The sequence below is a fragment of the Canis lupus genome, chromosome 1, assembly GCF_003254725.2.
Source record: "Canis lupus dingo isolate Sandy chromosome 1, ASM325472v2, whole genome shotgun sequence".
In the NCBI taxonomy this organism is placed as follows: Eukaryota; Metazoa; Chordata; class Mammalia; order Carnivora; family Canidae; genus Canis; species Canis lupus.
In genome coordinates, this window is record NC_064243.1 from 114342234 (window position 1) to 114359801 (window position 17568).

Consider the following 17568-nt stretch of genomic DNA (forward strand, 5'->3'; position numbering starts at 1 on the left):
CTTGGCTCACCCAATCAGAATGACCTAAAGAGCACACGCCCCGCCCCCTTACCACACAGTGACCATTCAGAGTATTCAGACGGACTGCGGCTCTCTACCCATTCCCACAGTTTCCGGCCGCCCTTTACCAACATGGCTGCCTGCGCGGAGCCCTCTGGGACTCGTAGTCTCGCCGTCCGTGTCTTCCTAGCCCGAGAGCGGCAGGCGCCGCTGGACGAAAAGCCTGTATGCATCCTCGATGACTGCTGGGAGTCGTAGTTCTCTGCCCTGTCTCTGCCCCTCCTGTTTCCGGTGCCGTCACGGGACAGAGCAGTCGGTGACAGCCCCGAGGGCCCCCGCCCCGCGCCCATGGCCGAGCCGGACCGTGAGTCGGGGGCCCCGGTGGGAGGGTCGGGTCGCACCGGGGCCTGGCTGAGGGCTGCAGGCCCCGGGGCCCGAGGACCGGCGTGGTGGGGCTGGAGACGGGGGCTGCATGGCGGCCAGTGGGAATCGGGGCGGGGGGTGGGGGGTCGTTGCTAAGTGATCCATCTTGCCAGGCTGGTGGGTTTCTGGGTCGCGAGATTGTAAGGGTCCTTTGCTACGTCCCCTAAGTTACTAATGACCGCGTGTTTCTCGCACCTCGGTTGCTGAGGACCCTCGTTGCTAAGGACTTAGATTGCCGCGGCCCCGGTTGCTAAGGGTACCTGGTTGTTAGGGGGAACTGTAGGATGCTCGGGGACCCCTGGCGCCCCCTCCTGTCTCGTCCCTCTAGTTCCTGTGCCCCTCCTAAACGTGCTGTCTCCACTGCACCTCCTTTCCTAAACCTGTCTCTGCTAAGCGTATTTTGTTTTCTCTCTTCCTTTTTTAAACTTCCCTCTGTTTGTAAACCCTAACCCTCCCTGCACACACACGTGCTCACACACACACTCACTACTGTTTGCTTCCTCACTTCTAAGTCTTCCTCCATGCCTGTATGCTTTACTTTCTCCTCCCTCTCCCAAACCTTCCTGCCCCAGCCTCTGTCTGTCACTAACCACTTCTCCAGACAGCACTGTCTATCCTAATAAGATCTGCTTTTCCCCATCCCCTCCCTCCCTCTGCTCAGCTTTTACCACCACCTCCCACCCCAGTATAATTAGGTTGGTGGGTCTTCTTGCCCCTTGCCCCTCTGCTTTGAAGCCCTTCATCCCCACGTAACTGTGCCCCGCACTGTAACCACGTCTGCTCCCCCTCCTCCCCCAGCCTCTGACCCTCTGGAGACCCAGGCAGGGAAGGTGCAGGAGGCTCAGGTGAGATTTGGGGAAGGGTGGAGGGAAGGAGAGAAATGGACGTGTTCCCACACCCCACACTCTGGGGGGGGTGGAGGTGGCAGAGGGGAGACAGTTACCCCAGGGCCCTCAGGGCATCACCCCAGCCCCTTGCCCCCACTCCTGGTTCGGCCCCCTGGGAATGGTGGATTCCGGGGACTGGCAGAAAAAGCTGTGCACCCTCAACTCCAGACCTGTCCTCCCTGACTTTTCTCTTTCCTTGCTCCCTACCCTTAACCTTTCTGAACCTCATTTATGCTGGGCATGGAAGAGACAGGCATCCAAGTTGGTCCTTGAACGCCCAGATCCCACAGACAAGTGACTAGAAATGACCCTCCAGAGTGATTATGAAAGTAGCTCAAGGCAGAGTAAACTTTGTGAGGGTCAACAGTTTCCAGCCGGTCCGTTCCCAGGGCAAATCCACAGGCCGGTCCAGGAGTCAGATTGAGGTACAGACACTTGACAGTAAGTGAAGAGTGACTTAGAATTTTCTTAGGCACAGTGAGAAATGGCGTTCCACGCAGAGTGTACAGCTTGTACCAGGACTGGGAGGGGGGCACGAAGGGTGTGATGTGGTCAATGGTCTGGTAGCTGTGGGTGGTTAGCTAATTATATTTGAGGTTAGCATTTATTGAGCCGGGTACTCCACCCAGTGCTCTGTGTACATCATAGCATTTCACCTTCCCAGAATCCCTGTGGTGGTGGTAGTTGGGGGGCAGTTCAAGGCCTACTGGGGCCATTTCACAGATGAGGAATCTGCAGCAGAGCTGTTCTGTAACTTGTCCTCTGGCCCCCCAGCTAGAAGAGCAGGGACTGCTTTGCAACCCACGGCACCCAGCACATTGCCTTCCAGACGCTTCAGGAAGAGGTAGCCAGGCCACCTCACGAAGACTTGAAGGCCCCAACCAGCACCTCCAGCTCCCCCTTAGGCCCAAGTCGCTCCCACATGCTGGGCAGGGCCCTCGAGTCCTTCCACAGAGGCTCACTGTCTGCAGCCTGAAAGAATGCCAACCCCCCACAGACGTGAGCTCGCTGTTCAGATGTAGGGCAGCACAGAAGCTGTGATGAAGGCACCTGACAGATGCACAGAGGGCCACACTGAGGGTCTGAAAGCTTCCTGTCAGGCCAGGGCTTCTCCCTTGCCTGGCTCCCAGGGCTCAACCGCTGTCACAGAAAGTTTTAATGTTAAAAAGGGATCCTCAGTCCCAGCAAGAGAGATCCGAGGATATAAATTACAGTATTGTCTGCTATGGGGCAACCCTGGAAACAGCCCAAGTGGCTGTCAGTAGGCGGGTTAAATGAACTATGGCTCATCCCTACAATGCAACACTATGTAGCTTTTTTAAAGAATGAGGTGGATCTATGGTATATTGTTCTGCGGAAGACGCAAGGTGCAGCATTGTACTGTGGCATGACCCATTTCTGGAAAAATAACGAGTTTTATATGCAGAGAAAAAAATCTAGAGTAATTACCACTGTACTGTTAATAGTGGTTATGGTGACTGCGGTGGGAACGGGATGCGAGTGCCTCAAGTCGTACATCGTCTAATGGTCAAAGCTTTTGCAAAGCTTATAGAAAATTTTAAATATATTTGGAAGGGCGGTTCCTGTTAAAAAAAGGCTTGGAGTCGGAGCGGAGAATGATGGGGAACGGGGTCGGTGGAAGGGTTTTAATCAGGGGAGTGCATTGGTCAGAATTGTGTTTTTGTGAGGTCCGTTGCAGGGCCCAGCCCTGGTGTAGCGCACAGCAAGTATCCATTCGATCAGTGGTGGATAGTTCTGGAGCTCCTGCCAGGGGCCAGACCCCATTCTCGGTGCTGGGCGTCCACTGGTGAACATGAAAAATCCCTGCCATCCTGGAGCTGACATCAGGGCGGACTCCATACATGTTGATGATCGGATGGTCAGACTGGAAAAGCCAGCGAGAGGGGTGCTTGGGGTGGAGGGGGTGGGCTGACACAGCCAGGCCATCACCCGGAGGGCAGTAGAGTCAATCAGAGGTAGGGACTAGGCTGGGAGCTTAGGGAGGAGGCCAAGACCGGGCCCCCAGAGGGAGAACAGGCTGGGCCAGGGAGAGCCCTAGGGAGGGGACCCATGATGGTGGGAGGGCAGGAGAGGGAGACAAAGACTGGGGGACAGAAGCCACACTGAGTTGGGGGCTGGGAGGAGGCGCAGGTTTAGGAGAGATGCCAAGGCCAGTCTGAGATGTGGTGGGAGAGAGAGGCCAGGGGTCACTTAGGGGGAGACATCCAGGGGGCTGTGGGAACCTCGGATCTGGGGACTAAGAGGTGGCATGATCAGTGCCTAGGCCAAGACCTTGGGCACAGATGAGGCAGCTAGCCCTGGAAAGGTGGAGTGAGGACGGAGGGAGGGCCCAGGACCGTCTCAGACCTGCCATCTGGGAGCCTGACTCAGGAGAAGTTAAATAATGACATGGAGGAGATGGCAAGGTGGTGCCCGGGGCTTCCAGCAGGAGGGCTGAGGACCCAGGGCGAGGACTGAGGCCTTTCCACTGGCATCATTCACAGGAGTGACTTTGGTGAGGAGGGCAGTGGGCCCACACCACGGGGGACAAGCAGGGAGGCAAGGCGAGGACGTGGACACCGGGCCATGTCTGCACGCACTTCCTGAGCTCTTACCCCACCGGGTGCTGCCCTGAGCGCCTCCGTGGGTTGACTCGGTTATCTCAGATAGCCCCTCAGTCTGTGCCCTTGCCTCTGAGCTCCATTTCCCATGTGAGGAGCATCAGACTCAGAGCAGCAAAGAACTTATGCTCCTCGGGAGTCGCAGGACCAGGTTTCCAACCCAGGCAGCCCAACCCAGAGCCGAGGCACACTGGCTCCCCCACCGCCTCTCACTTCCTTGGACCCACTCCCAGCCAGAGCCTTTCCCCGCCAAACCTGGGTGCCACCGTCCCCTCTCCTCCCTCCCTAACCCCCCTTCTGGGGCCTGGTCACCCCACCCCCACCTCTTCCAGGACTCAGATTCAGATACTGAGGGAGGAGCCGCTGGCAGAGAAGCAGAGAGTAAGTATCCTCTTTGGGAGAGGGGTTCTGGGGGAGCGGTTTAGGGCAGGGATATAGTTGTTACCTGTCACCTCCACCGCGGTTGACATTCAAAGTATGCAATACTAGGTGCAATGCCAGCACCTAGAGGTCCCTGGTTGCGGGAGGGTGGGGGATCCCAGGGCTGGGGCAGGGGGCACTCGCGGCCCCTGTGCACCACGACTAAACACCCACCCTGATGTTCTTTCTCTGCTTTTTGGCCAGTGGACTTCCTGCGGAATTTCTTCTCCCAGACACTGGGCCTGGGCACCCAGAAGGAGCGTCTGCTGGACGACCTCACCCTGGAGGGGGTGACCCGCTACATGCAGAGCGAACGCTGTAAGTCACGGCCCTGCTTCGTGCCACTTTCCCCGCTCCTGGCCCCAAGTGGCTTCTCAGCCACCACCACCTGACCCATCACACCTTTTGCTTCCAAGTAACAAACCCAACTCAAAAATAGCTTATGCCCAAAAAGGAGTATCGATCCTGTAACTGAAATCCAGCATTAAGCATGGCTGGAAAAAAAAAAAAAAAAAAAAAGCTATGGCTGGATTCAGAGGCTTCCACATTGTCGAAAATCTTAACCTTGTCTGGTGCTGCTTTCTGTGTTGAGGTGGAGGGGGCTCCTGGCAGTACCGAATGCCAATTCCACCAGCCGAGCACCTCCTTCCAGTGGTTCAAGCAAAAGGGCCAAGATTGGTTCCAGTTGGGCCACGTTGCATCACACTCCTACCTTAAACCAATCACCGGGTTTCTGCTTGGCCAGACCCGGGTCACACTCCCATTGCTGACTGGCCAGGCCTGCTGGACAGAATGAAGCCAATACCAGTAGTAATCACCCCATGGGACTCTTAGGGGTGCCACCCGTGAATATAAACGTAAATGCCCCAAAAAAGGCCCGGAGCAGAGCAAGAGCCACGTGCCCTGCGATGACTATCACAGGAAGCGTGATTCAGGGGTGGGATGTAGGTGCCTCTCCACTAGGTCACCACGTCATTTCTATTTCTTGCTGCAAGTTGAGGTCATCAGAGTCTGAGAAACCGGGCCTCGGCAGTCCTTAACTAGAACAATCGACCCTTTGAGGGTCCTGAACGGCCTTTTGTTGAGGACGTCTTCTCCCGTTTCCCTGTCCTCCAGCTGCTGCCGGCTCCCTGCTCAGGCGTCCAGGCTTGCTGCCCTGAGCCCCCCTCTCTTGGGCCAGGCCAGGCAGCCATCTGCAGACATCTCCTCCCCTAAGAGGACACAGGCAGTGGCCACAAAGCTTTTGTTCCTTCTGTCCTCCTGCACTTGGGTTTGGGAGCAGTTTGGGGCCAGTTGGTTAACAGGAGTTAACTGAACCCTCACCATTTGCCAGGCTCCAGGCTAAGCACTGGATAGGCATCCTCTCCTTTGATCTTCACATTGTACCTTTGAGGTCATTATAGGAATGATCTGGACAGAGGAAGGAGTGGAGGCACAGAGAGGTTGTGAGTTCCTGCAGGGTCACACAGCTGTCAGGATTACACCCCTCCCCCCCCAGGCTCCTCTAAATCCAGAGCATGCTCCCTCCCACGTGGCCCCTGCTAGGTCCAGCTGGGCCTGGTCCGATGGCATCCTTAAGACAAAGCCAAGGCCTTCATCACCCTTGCTGTCCTCTTCACACAGGACACCCCAGAGGCACCCGGTTCAGGGACCCCACACTTGCGCCTGTCCATCAGCTGACGGGCAGATGCCAGGGTACCGCGTGGCAGGCCTGCCCGCCAGCAGCTGACGAGGCAACAGGGCTATTTCTGCACAGCCCCATGTGTTTGTGAAATGATTCGACTCCTACCACACCTTCCCATCTTTTTTTCTGAAAGCCAGGGGAAAATGGGGGAACGAAATGCTTCTACGCGTACAAGCCCTGGGTGTCAAGAAGTACAATTGGCTCTAAGAATAATAGCAGACACACATATAGTGTGTGCTCAGTGCCAGGTACTGATCTAAGCTTCACGTGAATGAATTCATTCTCTCGACAGCCCCGAGAAGGCAGTCTATAATTGTGCCCATCTTACAGAGCAGGAAGCAGAAGCCCAGAGGGGAGATCTGAGCTAAGACCCCAGTCTCCCCCATTGCTCCCCACTGGTGAGCAGGAGAGCCAGCATCTAAAGCCCCCTTATCTACCTGCTTGCTGTTCATCGGGTGAGGGCCGAGAGTGGCAAATCTTTAGTCTTCACCTGGAAATTCTCAGACTCCTGGTGGCTGCTGTGTGTTTGATCATAGAGGAAAGAAATATGCTAAAGGAACATGCTAGAAATAGATGGTCATTCACGATTGTGTCCAAAAGGGCACCTGGGTGGCTCAGCGGTTAAGCGTCTGCCCTTGGCTCAGGGCGTGATCCCGGGGTCCTGGGATCGAGTCCTGCAATGGGCTCCCCACGGGGAGCCTGCTTCTCCCTCTGCCTGTGTCTCTGCCTCTCTCTGTGTGTCTCTCATGAATAAATAAATTAATTTAAAAAAAAGATTGTGTCTGAAAGGTGAGGTGAAGCCACAGAATTTTTTTTTCTTTTTTTTTTTTCTTTTTTTTTTATGATAGTCACACAGAGAGAGAGAGAGGCAGAGACACAGGCAGAGGGAGAAGCAGGCTCCATGCACCGGGAGCCTGACGTGGGATTCGATCCTGGGTCTCCAGGATCACACCCTGGGCCAAAGGCAGGCGCTAAACCACTGCGCCACCCAGGGATCCTGAGGCCACAGATTTTTACAATAACCTGTAGCTCTTCTGGGGTTGGGGGTACCCCCTCCCCCCAGCCCTCTCACCAAGAGCTCATGTGTTTTTGTCTAGATCTAGTTAGGAGGAGAAACTTCTTCTCCAAGTCTTTTCTCGAGTCTGTCCATGTTGGTATAATTTGAAACAGGGGATTCCTCATCTCCACGCTGGCTCTTCCGCCAGCAGACTGTGCGATCCTGCCTCTACCTGATCCTTGGTTTCCTCATCTGTAAAATGAGGGTGTTAACACCACCCGCCTCAAGATGCTGGGGAAGACCCTTTGTGCATCTGAAACGTCAGCCGTGGGGCCTGGCACTGAGTGAGGGGTGTCGGGCTTTGATGGGTGGCGTTAACTTGGGCCTGAGCGTACGGTCATGTGACGCCTACCCTCCTCTTCTCCAGGTCGCAGGGTCATCTGTTTGGTGGGAGCTGGGATCTCCACGTGTAAGTGCCAGCCCTCCCCCCACCAGATGCCCCCACATTGGGGGGCCCTCTTCCAGGGACTGGAGGGAGCTGTGCCTGGGCCCTTGACAGGGGGTTTGAGGGGCTATCGATGGGGCCAAGGCCCCTAACCCATCGCTCCCCACCTCTGCCCCCCCCACCCCCACCAGCTGCCGGCATCCCTGACTTCCGCTCCCCATCCACGGGCCTCTACGCCAACCTAGAGAAGTACCACCTTCCCTACCCAGAGGCCATCTTTGAGATTGGCTACTTCAAGGTACGTGCCCCCAGGCAGGGATGTCTAATGGTGGGGGCCACAGGTTCACCTGGCTCTGAGTGCCCACCTGCCCTCCGGTTCTCTCTCCCACAGAAACACCCAGAACCTTTCTTTGCTCTCGCCAAGGAACTCTATCCTGGCCAGTTCAAGGTGAGCTCTTTTTTGCCCAGGTGATGGGAAAGCTTGGGGGGTGACAGGCACAGGAAAGGCTTCCACTGGGGCCCTTCTAATAGATGTCACGTGGTCACCAAGTACATGGGCTCCAGGCCACCTGCTCCCTCCTTTCCCATTCTTGTGACCTGGCACCTCAGTGTTCCCGTCTGTGAAATGGGGATAGGGATGCTCCCAAGGCCAACAGGATGGTTCTGTGACATAACACGACAATATGGTGACATGTGGCAAAAATGCCCCATCATGCTCAGCATTGTCCTGCTTGCTCTCTTCCAGCCAACTGTGTGTCACTACTTCATCCGGCTGCTGAAGGAGAAGGGGCTGCTGCTGCGATGCTACACACAGGTAGGCGGCCGTGGACATCCCCGGGAGGAGCAGGGCTGGCCGCAGGTGTCCTGGCCCCTTGGGGCCCAAGGACCCGGGCTGCTGATTCCTCACCGTGTGACCCGCAGTGAGCCCCTTACCCAGCTCAGCCTCAATTTCCCCTTCTGGAAAGCAGAGACCAGAACAGCTTTGCCCTTTGGTACATGGTGACATGGCAGTGAGCTCCTCCCGGGGCCATCCTGTGCGTAGTGAGAAAGGGCCTCACGTCGGAGAGGCCACCGCTGGCGAGGTAGGTTTCATGTTTGGTGAGGGTTTGCAGCAGACGGGCACAGAGTGAGTGGGTCTAACGAAATCAGGACACTGTGACCGTGTTCCCACCGGTAGATATGGTCTTAAGGAAGGGGCATCTTTTGATAATTTGCACAAAGGCCTGATATGGGCCATGGGCCATGGCTCATCCGTGTCAGGTGCTGAGCCAAGGGCCTTGTCCCGGGCTCTCCGGCAAGAATGGCTCACATTGTTGGCTTCTGGACTAATCAGCAAGATATTTTCAGGGACTCGCACCCCTTAACTGTAAACAGTGCGCCTCTACCTTTGTTTTATGAATATGTGTTTTGTGAACAAGCACTGAAATTATGTAGTGGGGACGATGACAGCAGTGTCATGCCATAACTGATCCCTCGGGGGTGCCCGGGTGGCTCAGTCGGTGGAGCATCCGACCCTTGATTTCAGCTCAGGTCATGGTCTCGGGGTTGTGGGGTAGAGACCCGCATCAGGCTCCACACTCAGCAGAGAGTCTGCTTAAGAGTCTCTCTCTGTCAGCCTCCCCTCTTTGTGCTCATTTTCTCTCTCTCTCTCTCAAATAAATAAATAAATAAATAAATAAATAAATAAATAAATAAATCTATCTTTTAAAAAAATGATACCTTAGAACCCAAAATTATAAAAGACAGGGAATCCTTGGATATAAATGGGCGTTCTAATATTTTCTTCCTGCACCTGGCAATTTGGAGCCTGCCAGCCTGGGAAGCTGCCACCAGGGGGAGGATGAATTTGTTTTAAGTCCCAGATTTCTCAAACCGGAACAGGAGCTCCTGCCCAGGGCTTGCAGTGGTGGTGGCCTGGGAAGGGACAGCCTCTCCTTCCAGGAGGACCCCCACTCAGGATAAACCTGACCGTTCTTCCCAGAGTCCATTTTATCCCCATGGCTCAGACATGGTACAAACAGCTCACTCCAAGCCGAGGGCCCCCTGTGCGCGATTTCATGACATCAGCCCCACAGCCCTGTGTTGTCATCTTCCGTCATGAGTGTTTACTGAGCACAAACCCCATGCCAGGCCCTGCTGGCAGCAACATCCCTGCCCTCCTAGAGCTGATAGTCTAATGAGGGGAGAGAGACAATGGACAAGACAATGGTAGCACGTCCAGTGTGCCACGATGTCTGTGGAGCACCATTAAGCGGGAAAGGGGAACTGGAAGTGCTGGGGGTGGGGGGGTTGGTGCCATTGTCAACAGGTATCAGAGAAGGCCTCACCAAGAAGGGGACATTTAGGAAGGGAAGGAGGGAAGGAGGGTGACATGGGATCATCTGGCCGGGAGAGTGTGTTCCAAGCAAAGGGAACAGCCAGGGCAAAGGCCCTGAGGTGAGACTATGTGGTGTGTTCGAGAAGCTGGATCCGGGTGAGCAGAGAGGAGAGCAGGAGAGAATGAAGGAGGCGAGCTCAAGGAGGGGGACAGGGGCTGACCTTGTGGGATCCTGGGGCCAAAGGAAGGGCTGAGTGAGATAGAGCAGGAGGGCTCTACGTGGGGTGGGACGGGGTGACCTGAGCCAGGCATCCCTCTCTGGCTGCAAGTAGGGGGCTGATGGGGAGGGCGGGGTGAGGAAGGGGGTCCTGCGATGTCCAAGTAGAAGAGGCTGGAGGCAGGGGCCAATGAGGGGAGAAGTGTGTGGGTCACGAATCTGCTTCAAAGGTGGAGCCATGTGAGGCCAAAGCCTCCGCCCCAGCACAGAAGCACACCCACGGCGAGCTACCTTCTCGTGAAATCCAGCATCGGTGCACTCTGGGGGCCGTGGGAAAGGTGCAGGCGTCTGTCCCCTCCCGGCAATAATTAATGCATGCATTTAGCTACACATACGTCATCAAAACGTATGTTTTGAGGCCTATTACAGAAAACAGAGGCAAAAGTGGAAAAAAAGTTCCACTCTCATGTTTCAAGAAACCATTTTGTTGTTTTGTTTTGTTTTGTTTTGTTTTCAAACTTGTCACCCTCTCCATCAACCTCAGCCACTTTTTGAGTCACTGACCCAGTTTTCTGGAACACACTGTCTTCACTTCTTTCCGAATTGTGATGATGTGGCACTTCTGAAGCTATGTACGATAGCTATTTTTATCTCCAGATACAAGTCTCCATTCAAACATGAGAACAGTTGCCCTGTTCGTTCAAGCCCTGTGATCTCCACAGCAAAGCAGCTTATCGTCCTTTTAAATATCTGCATGGCCTTTACCCGCCACATAGGGCTTTCTCTCACTTAACTTCCTGTGTGGAAGACCCTTCCATATCCACACCCACATAGCAGCTTCCTGCTTGCTCTTTTCTTTTCTTTCTTTCTTCCTTTTTTAGAATTTTTTTAAAAGATTTTATTCATTTATTAATGAGAGACACACAAAGAGAGAGGCAGAGTCACAGACAGAGGGAGAAGCAGGCTCCATGCAGGGAGCCCAATGGGGGCCTGGGGACCCGGGATCGAGTCCCCAGGATCCCACCCCAGGCCAAAGGCGGCGCTAAACCGCTGAGCCACCTGGGCTGCCCAGGATTTTATTTTTAAGTAATCTCTCCACCCAATGTGGGACTTGAACTCACAACTCCAAGATCCAAGAATCGCACAGTGAACCAGCCAGGCGCCCCCGACTTCATGCTTTTTCAAAGCTGCCATTGCCTTCGTGTCCATCAGGGGGACACAGTGTTTTAAAACAAAAAAGGGAGCCAAGGTTTAAAAAACGAGATTTCAGATGAAAATCCAGACTTCAGGCTCCTCTTGCAGATTGAGAAGAGCTGGCTACGCCCCACCCTGCCCCGCCCGGGGTCCTCCAGAGTCGGGGAGCGCTGCGCTGGAGCTGGGGGGGCCACTGCCCACTGTCACCATGCCCTGCTTCGTGCCACACACCCCAGCCACATGTCACTTGCCGTTTACCATCATGTGCTCATGACTCTTTGTCCTTTAGGAGGGGGCTTCCTGGGGCCATACCCCCCAGCCGCCAGCCTCTCTCCCCTAGCTGGCTTCTCATATCACAGGGGCGCCTGGGTGGCTCTGTCTGTTAAGCGCCTGCCTTTAGTTCAGGTCATGGTCCCAGGGTCCTCGGATTGAGTCCCACATGGGGCTCCCTACTCAGTGGGGAACCTGCTACTCCCTCTGCCTGCTGCTCCCCCTGCTTGTGCACACTCTCTCTCTTTCTCTGTCTCTCTTTCTCTTTCTCTCAAATAAATAAATAAAATCTTTCCAAAAAATATTCTATACGTAGGGAAACAAGTACACACGTTCATATATAGTTTTCCCACAGCCCTTGTTCTCCTGAGCCTTTTAACCTCTTGGAGGGATCATTTCAACATCAGGACACACAGGTCAGCCTCGTTCTTTTCCAATTTGTGGTTTCTTTATCAAAAGTGGCCTCAGACTAACAGAGGCATCTGAGTAGTTCTTGTACATGCTATATAATTATTTGCACGCACACTGCTTACTCATGTGTGAGGGAGTCAGTAGACTGAGTCAAGTCACAAAGGCAAAACTAAAGCAGGGGGAGGAGGCAGGGGGAGAGCTGCAGGGAGTGTGGGAACAGTGGCTCTTGTCTGCCCGTTGGGGGAACAAGCTGATCGCTGGCAGGGAGCAGAGAGAGCAGTGGGGGCCGTCTGCCCTTGAAAGACAACCCTTTCGGTTGTTCACGGAGTCTCGGGGAAACCGTGCCGGGGTAGCTGGGGGCTACATGTGACCGGCCATCTCTGGGTGGCATGTGCCCATGTGCCCCGTCAGCACCTGCCCCTGCAGCATTCCTCACGGGCCAGCAAAAGCTGCTCCCGAGGGGCTGCGTGCTTTAAGAAAAATGAGAGCGCTCATATGCCTATATGGAAGAGAAGAACAGCCTGGCTGGTTGAAGGAGGGATATACCTGCGTCTGAAAAGAATGCGATGACTGTGCCATCTCTGAAACAGACCGTAGTAAGAAACCCTACTGCTAATTAGGAAAACAGTGATTAAAACCAAATAAACCCTCCCGATTCACTTATTTCTGTTAATGCTTGGCCAGGCCTGCCATATCCAGCTGCGCGGGTTGGCTACTGCACAAGGACGCCACACCTGAGGGGGCTCTATCTACAGCAGAGACATTGTAGGGCTTGTTCGTGAAGGCCAACAAATTTCTGGCAGGTGGCACTAACGTCGTGTGGTCCTAACAAAACAAATTTTCTGAAAAAATGGAAACAAAGTGGCCCGATAATGCGGAAAACCTCCATATGGGCTGATGGTGGCCGTGGGCCTGGGCTCACAGATGTATGAGCGTGGGCCCCGCCGTTAAGCATCTGTGACTTTTACGCTTCGGTGGCACCATGAGATGAGCGGAGGGCTTTACGGGCACACCGTGCCCCTCGTTTCTCCTTCGCTTCCTTCTCCCTCCGTCCCATTTGCTTCTCTTCACAGCGCCCTGCTCCTGCCCCTGAGGGGCCGGCTCGCTGCTGAGCCTTTCCCCCCACCTCTCCCCGCAGAACATAGACACCCTGGAGCGGGTGGCCGGGCTGGAGCCTGAGGACCTGGTGGAGGCCCACGGCACCTTCTACACCTCGCACTGTATCAGCCCCCTGTGCCGACGGGAGTACCCGCTCAGCTGGATGAAAGGTGAGGCCCCGGAGGTCATCCACGAGGGCGGGCCTCCTGCCTCCCGTCGGCTCCCCAGCGCCAAGATCAGGGGCTCCACGCTGTGGGCTCCAGCGGTGTCCTTGCTCTGTGGCCCCCCGAGATCTGAGGCAGCAGCGGGGTCTGCAGCGGGCTCCCAGCACCACCTCACAGCCGGGTTATTAGGGGAGCAAGGTCCAGACCCAATTCAGCCGTACACAGAGATGTGTGTTGGCAGAGAGGTCGCCGGACCGCCATGCAGTCTGTTCTGTGGGGTCTGAGGCCCCGGCCCTTTGTCCTTTGAGGGGCTCTGATCTTACCTTACAAGAGGGGCCCACGGAGGGAGACACAACTGCACTCTAATCCGTACCTGCTCAGTATGGCAGCCGCTGCCACATGTGGCTCTGGAGCGCTCACAGATGTCACTACCGTGACCAGTGGACTGAATGTTTCATTTTCCGTCATTTTTATTAATTAAAAAGTTAAAAGCCACATGTAGCTACGTGCACCATACTGGACAGGACGGGGCTGGAGGCCCCGGATCCGATGGCCCGTTAGTCAGATGCAGGCAAGCATGTTCCGTGGAGCGTGGAGCTGGACGCAGGCCTGGTTAGGGACAAAGGCGGGGGGCGGGGGGGGGGGACTGTCCCGAGGGGTCCAGACAACAGGGCTTGTCAAAGTCAGCGTCCCCGTCCATGGAAGGGCAGAGTGTCCAGAAAAGGGGGGAACTATTCCTCCGGCCCACATTTCTCGAATGCCATTGAGAGCCTTTGTCTGACATCCATTGTGCTGCCGAGAAGCCACACATTTCACCCATGGAAAGCCATTTCTGACATTCTTTATGCTGGTTTCACAAAGCCTCTGGTGTTCATGTGAGACAGAGACAGCTGCAGCATTTGTGGTGGGGCCTCTGGAGCGGGGCCTTTCTGCCAAAACGCCAGCTGACCGCCGCTGGGGTGAGGCTTCCAGAATAGCTCAAGTGCGCGCAGCTGGGGGTAATGGACGAGGAACACGACCCCATTGTGTGTCACTTACAGCAAGAGTGTGCGCATCCCCCACAAAATATCATGCTGTCCATGCTGAAATAGTCTAAAGTGAATTGCAGACATTAAAACGGGGCTCTTTAAATACCTGTTGAAGGAATGAATGAATGAATGAATGAATGAACAGTTGAACAAATGAGCTAGGATTCTGTGGGGTGCAAGTGAGCATGTTTCAAGCTTCCTTCCTTAATAAGCAATCAGGAGCATGATTGTCATAAGGATGGTGGTGTGGGGGGGGGGGTGTCTGTCCCAGAACCCAAGGATGGTGGGCAGCTGGGCCCTAGGATGTGTCCCCATCCCAGGATCGTCTGCAATTTCTTCCCTCTCTGTCACCAGGCCTGGGGCTCACCAGGCCTCTCACCCAGGATAAAATAGAACTGCCCCCAAAGACCCCTGGGGGAGCTTTATTGCCCACGTTGGGGGGTGGGGGGTGGGATCCAGTTACCCCTGTAAAGGGCAAGCATCTGCTCATTCATCTGTCCTTGTGTTTATTCATTAACTCAATAGACGTGACCTGGTGCTCGGAGCCCCCCATGCCCTCCACCCCGGAACCCTGGGCGATGGGTGGGGGGAGGTAAGGGGCAGCTCTCTAAGGAGGGAGGGCCTTCGTGAGCAGGGCACACCCCCAGGAGGCCCCCCAGCGACCGAGGTGTGTGCGTGGACCGTGAGGGCTGGCTGCAGCCCCAGACCCTAGCCCAGAGTCGCTTACCTCCTCTCCCTTCCTCTTCCCCACGCCCAGAGAAGATCTTCTCCGAGGTGACTCCCAAGTGTGAGAAATGTCACAGCGTGGTGAAGCCTGGTGAGCCTCGGGGCCAGGGAGCAGCCTGGATGGACTTGGGCTGGGACCCCCGGCCCTCCACGAGCCCCTGACCGGTGCCCCGAATCTTTCCCCGGGAGAATGGGTCCTGTAGCCCCTCACCTGCGCCCGCTACTCTGTAGCTCCCACCTCAGCCCCTCGGGTCAGCCTTCTGCTGCCGCCTGTTCTCTCTCTCATTCTCTCTCTCTCTCTCTGACCCTGTCTCTGCCTCCCGATTCACCTTCTCTTTCTGTCTCTGTGTCTGTCCATCTGTCTGCTTCAGACATCGTGTTCTTCGGCGAGAACCTCCCAGCAAGGTTCTTCTCCTGCATGCAGTCAGTAAGTGCCTCCCCAGGTAGGGGAGGGGTAGCAAGCTGCAGGGCAGGGGTGTGGGGGGAGGCAGCCTGGCCCCTGCTGAGCCTCTGGGACCCTCACTGACCACCCCCCCCTCCCCAGGACTTCCTGAAGGTGGACCTCCTCATCATCATGGGTACCTCCCTGCAAGTGCAGCCCTTTGCTTCCCTCATCAGCAAGTAGGTTGGGGTTGGGATTGGGGGGTGCTGCTGGGACCGGGGGTGGGGGTGGCCAGGACAGACCCTTACCACTGAGCTCCCCATCCCCCAGGGCGCCCCTCTCTACCCCGCGCCTGCTCATCAACAAGGAGAAGACTGGGCAGGTGAGTTGGCTTTTATGTGAGCCCCCCTCTGTCTTCTCTTCCTCTTCCTCCTCCTCCTCCTCTCGGGGGTCCCACATTCCCTTTCACTGGCTTCCTCAGAAACTGAGACCCCTCAGCTCAGAACTAGGTGCTCTAGAACCCGGAGGGGTCAGATTCCAGGCCACCTAGACTCTGATTCTACAGGCCCCGGGGTCCCTCCGGCCCCTTCTGAGCAAGTGAAGTAACTCAAAGCAGCTTAAGCCAGAACAGGACTGCTGGGCTTTGGGTAAGTGAGGAGTCAGGGTGAGCAGGCCCCAGGGCCCACAGCACAGCGTGAGGAGACGCCCACTCCCGCTTTCGGCTCTTTTCCTGAGGTGGCCTCCCTCCCTCATCCCTCATCCCTGGGGAGGGGTGGTTCCTCGAACAGCCAAACACTCCATGTGCCAGACACTGTTCTAAGCATTGTCTGGTTTAATTTGTTTTATTTTATTTTGTATTTTTTAATTTTAAGTAGGCCCTATGCCTACTATGGGGCTCAAACTCACGACCCTGAGATGAAGAGTCACATGCTCTGCTGACTGAGCCTGCCAGGCGCCCCGTAAGCGCTTTCTAAGTATTAACCCGCTGACACGACAATGCCAGGAGTGGCTGGTAATGGCCCCCACTCTACAGATAAGGAAACTGAGGTTTGGAGAGGCCAGGTCACTGAGTGAAGTCACAGAGCAGGGAACAGCCCCAGGCCACCTGGCTCCAGGCTCTGTGCTCTGAGCTCCCCTCTCCCCCACAGACTGACCCTTTCCTGGGGATGATGATGGGCCTTGGAGGAGGCATGGACTTCGACTCCAAGAAGGCCTACAGGTGAGTCCTGGGCCTGCGAGGGTCACAGCCGAGGTGGGAGGGAGGGCATGAAGGCACGCGGACTGGGAAAAGTGGGCAGGGGCCTGGGACAAGCTGAGAGCTCTGACTCTCCCACCCACAGGGACGTGGCCTGGCTGGGTGACTGTGACCAGGGCTGCCTGGCCCTTGCCGACCTCCTCGGATGGAAGGTAAGGAGTCTACCCCGGCCCACCCGGAGCCTGTCCCCAAACCCCTGCCCCACAGGTCCTGTGATCCCATGATGCACAGTGACCTCTAACTTCTATGAACTTTGCCCCCTGCAGAAAGAACTGGAGGACCTTGTCCGGAAGGAGCATGCCCACATAGACGCCCAGGCAGGGTCAGGGGCCCCCAACCCCAGCACTTCAACTTCAGCTTCTCCCAGCAAGTCTCCACCTCCTGCCAAGGAGGAGGCCAGGACCAAGGAGGGAGAGAAACCCCAATGACAGCTGCCTCTCCCGGGCAGGACGCCCAGTTCCTTTGGGACAGCAGAGCCCCAGCCAGCCCTGGCCCCCTCTAACTTGCAGCTCTTGTCTGGGGAGCTCAGAACATCTCCCCAGTCTCTTAACCACTCCCGCTCAAAACTGGGGCCCCAGCCCCCTGACCCTGGTGAACTTCTAACATCACCCAAGGGCCGAGGCCTGGGCAGCCCATCTGTAACAGCCCGCGCGGTCTCTAACCACCCGCGGGGACGGGGTCAACCTCCCCTAATCTCTAACTGCTCCTGAGGCCAGGGCTGCCTCTAAACACCTAACTGTTCTGGACAGGGGCCCCAAGGGCTCCCCAGGGCTCCCCAGAGCCCCCTGGGCTCTCTACTGCTCCTAGGGCAGCCTGTGGCCAAGTAGACCAAGTCTACCCTGGGTGGAGTGTGGACCCTCCAAACGTAACACACTCTGGGGGCAGCTGAGCCTGAAGGCCTCCCAAGTCTGTGCCTCCCACCACCAAAGTGGGTGCTGGGCCCCTTCCCTGGGGACCCACTTCCTCCGTGGGGAGGGGCAGATAACGTTGCTTATTGAATACAAAATAAAAGTGAAAACAACTAACAAT

General features: G+C 55.9%; 1 protein-coding gene and 1 long non-coding RNA gene across 5 annotated transcripts in view; one reads left to right on the top strand and one right to left on the bottom strand.

Moving 5' to 3' along the window:
- Positions 1-13: 13 nt before the first annotated feature.
- On the top strand, positions 14-17567 carry SIRT2 (sirtuin 2). Of its 2 annotated transcripts, XM_025425075.3 has the most exons (16): positions 14-364; positions 1222-1268; positions 4264-4312; positions 4556-4669; positions 7460-7501; positions 7669-7775; positions 7869-7925; positions 8223-8291; positions 13025-13154; positions 14934-14993; positions 15274-15329; positions 15447-15523; positions 15615-15666; positions 16433-16503; positions 16625-16691; positions 16806-17567. In XM_025425075.3, the coding sequence occupies exons 1-16, from the start codon at positions 349-351 to the stop codon at positions 16965-16967; spliced, it is 1176 nt and encodes a 391-aa protein (XP_025280860.1). In that variant the 5' UTR covers positions 14-348; the 3' UTR covers positions 16968-17567. The 2 variants fall into 2 exon arrangements, with proteins under 2 accessions (XP_025280860.1, XP_048965691.1); XM_049109734.1 differs by lacking the exon at positions 1222-1268.
- LOC112645508 (uncharacterized) overlaps positions 13149-17568 on the bottom strand; it is a 36953-nt gene continuing 32533 nt past the window's right edge. For all 3 annotated transcript variants that reach the window (XR_003127103.3, XR_007410588.1, XR_004807500.2), the window contains one exon: positions 13149-14282. This is a non-coding gene — a long non-coding RNA (uncharacterized LOC112645508). The remainder of the gene's footprint in view (positions 14283-17568) is intronic.

Bases quoted from the DNA above. Each gene is read 5' to 3' on its own strand.
- SIRT2 (XM_049109734.1), top strand. From the start codon at position 239: ATGACTGCTGGGAGTCGTAGTTCTCTGCCCTGTCTCTGCCCCTCCTGT. The intron at 7,776-7,868 runs GTACGTGCCCCC...TCTCTCCCACAG, and splicing joins TTGAGATTGGCTACTTCAAG to AAACACCCAGAACCTTTCTT. The intron at 7,926-8,222 runs GTGAGCTCTTTT...GCTCTCTTCCAG, and splicing joins TCTATCCTGGCCAGTTCAAG to CCAACTGTGTGTCACTACTT.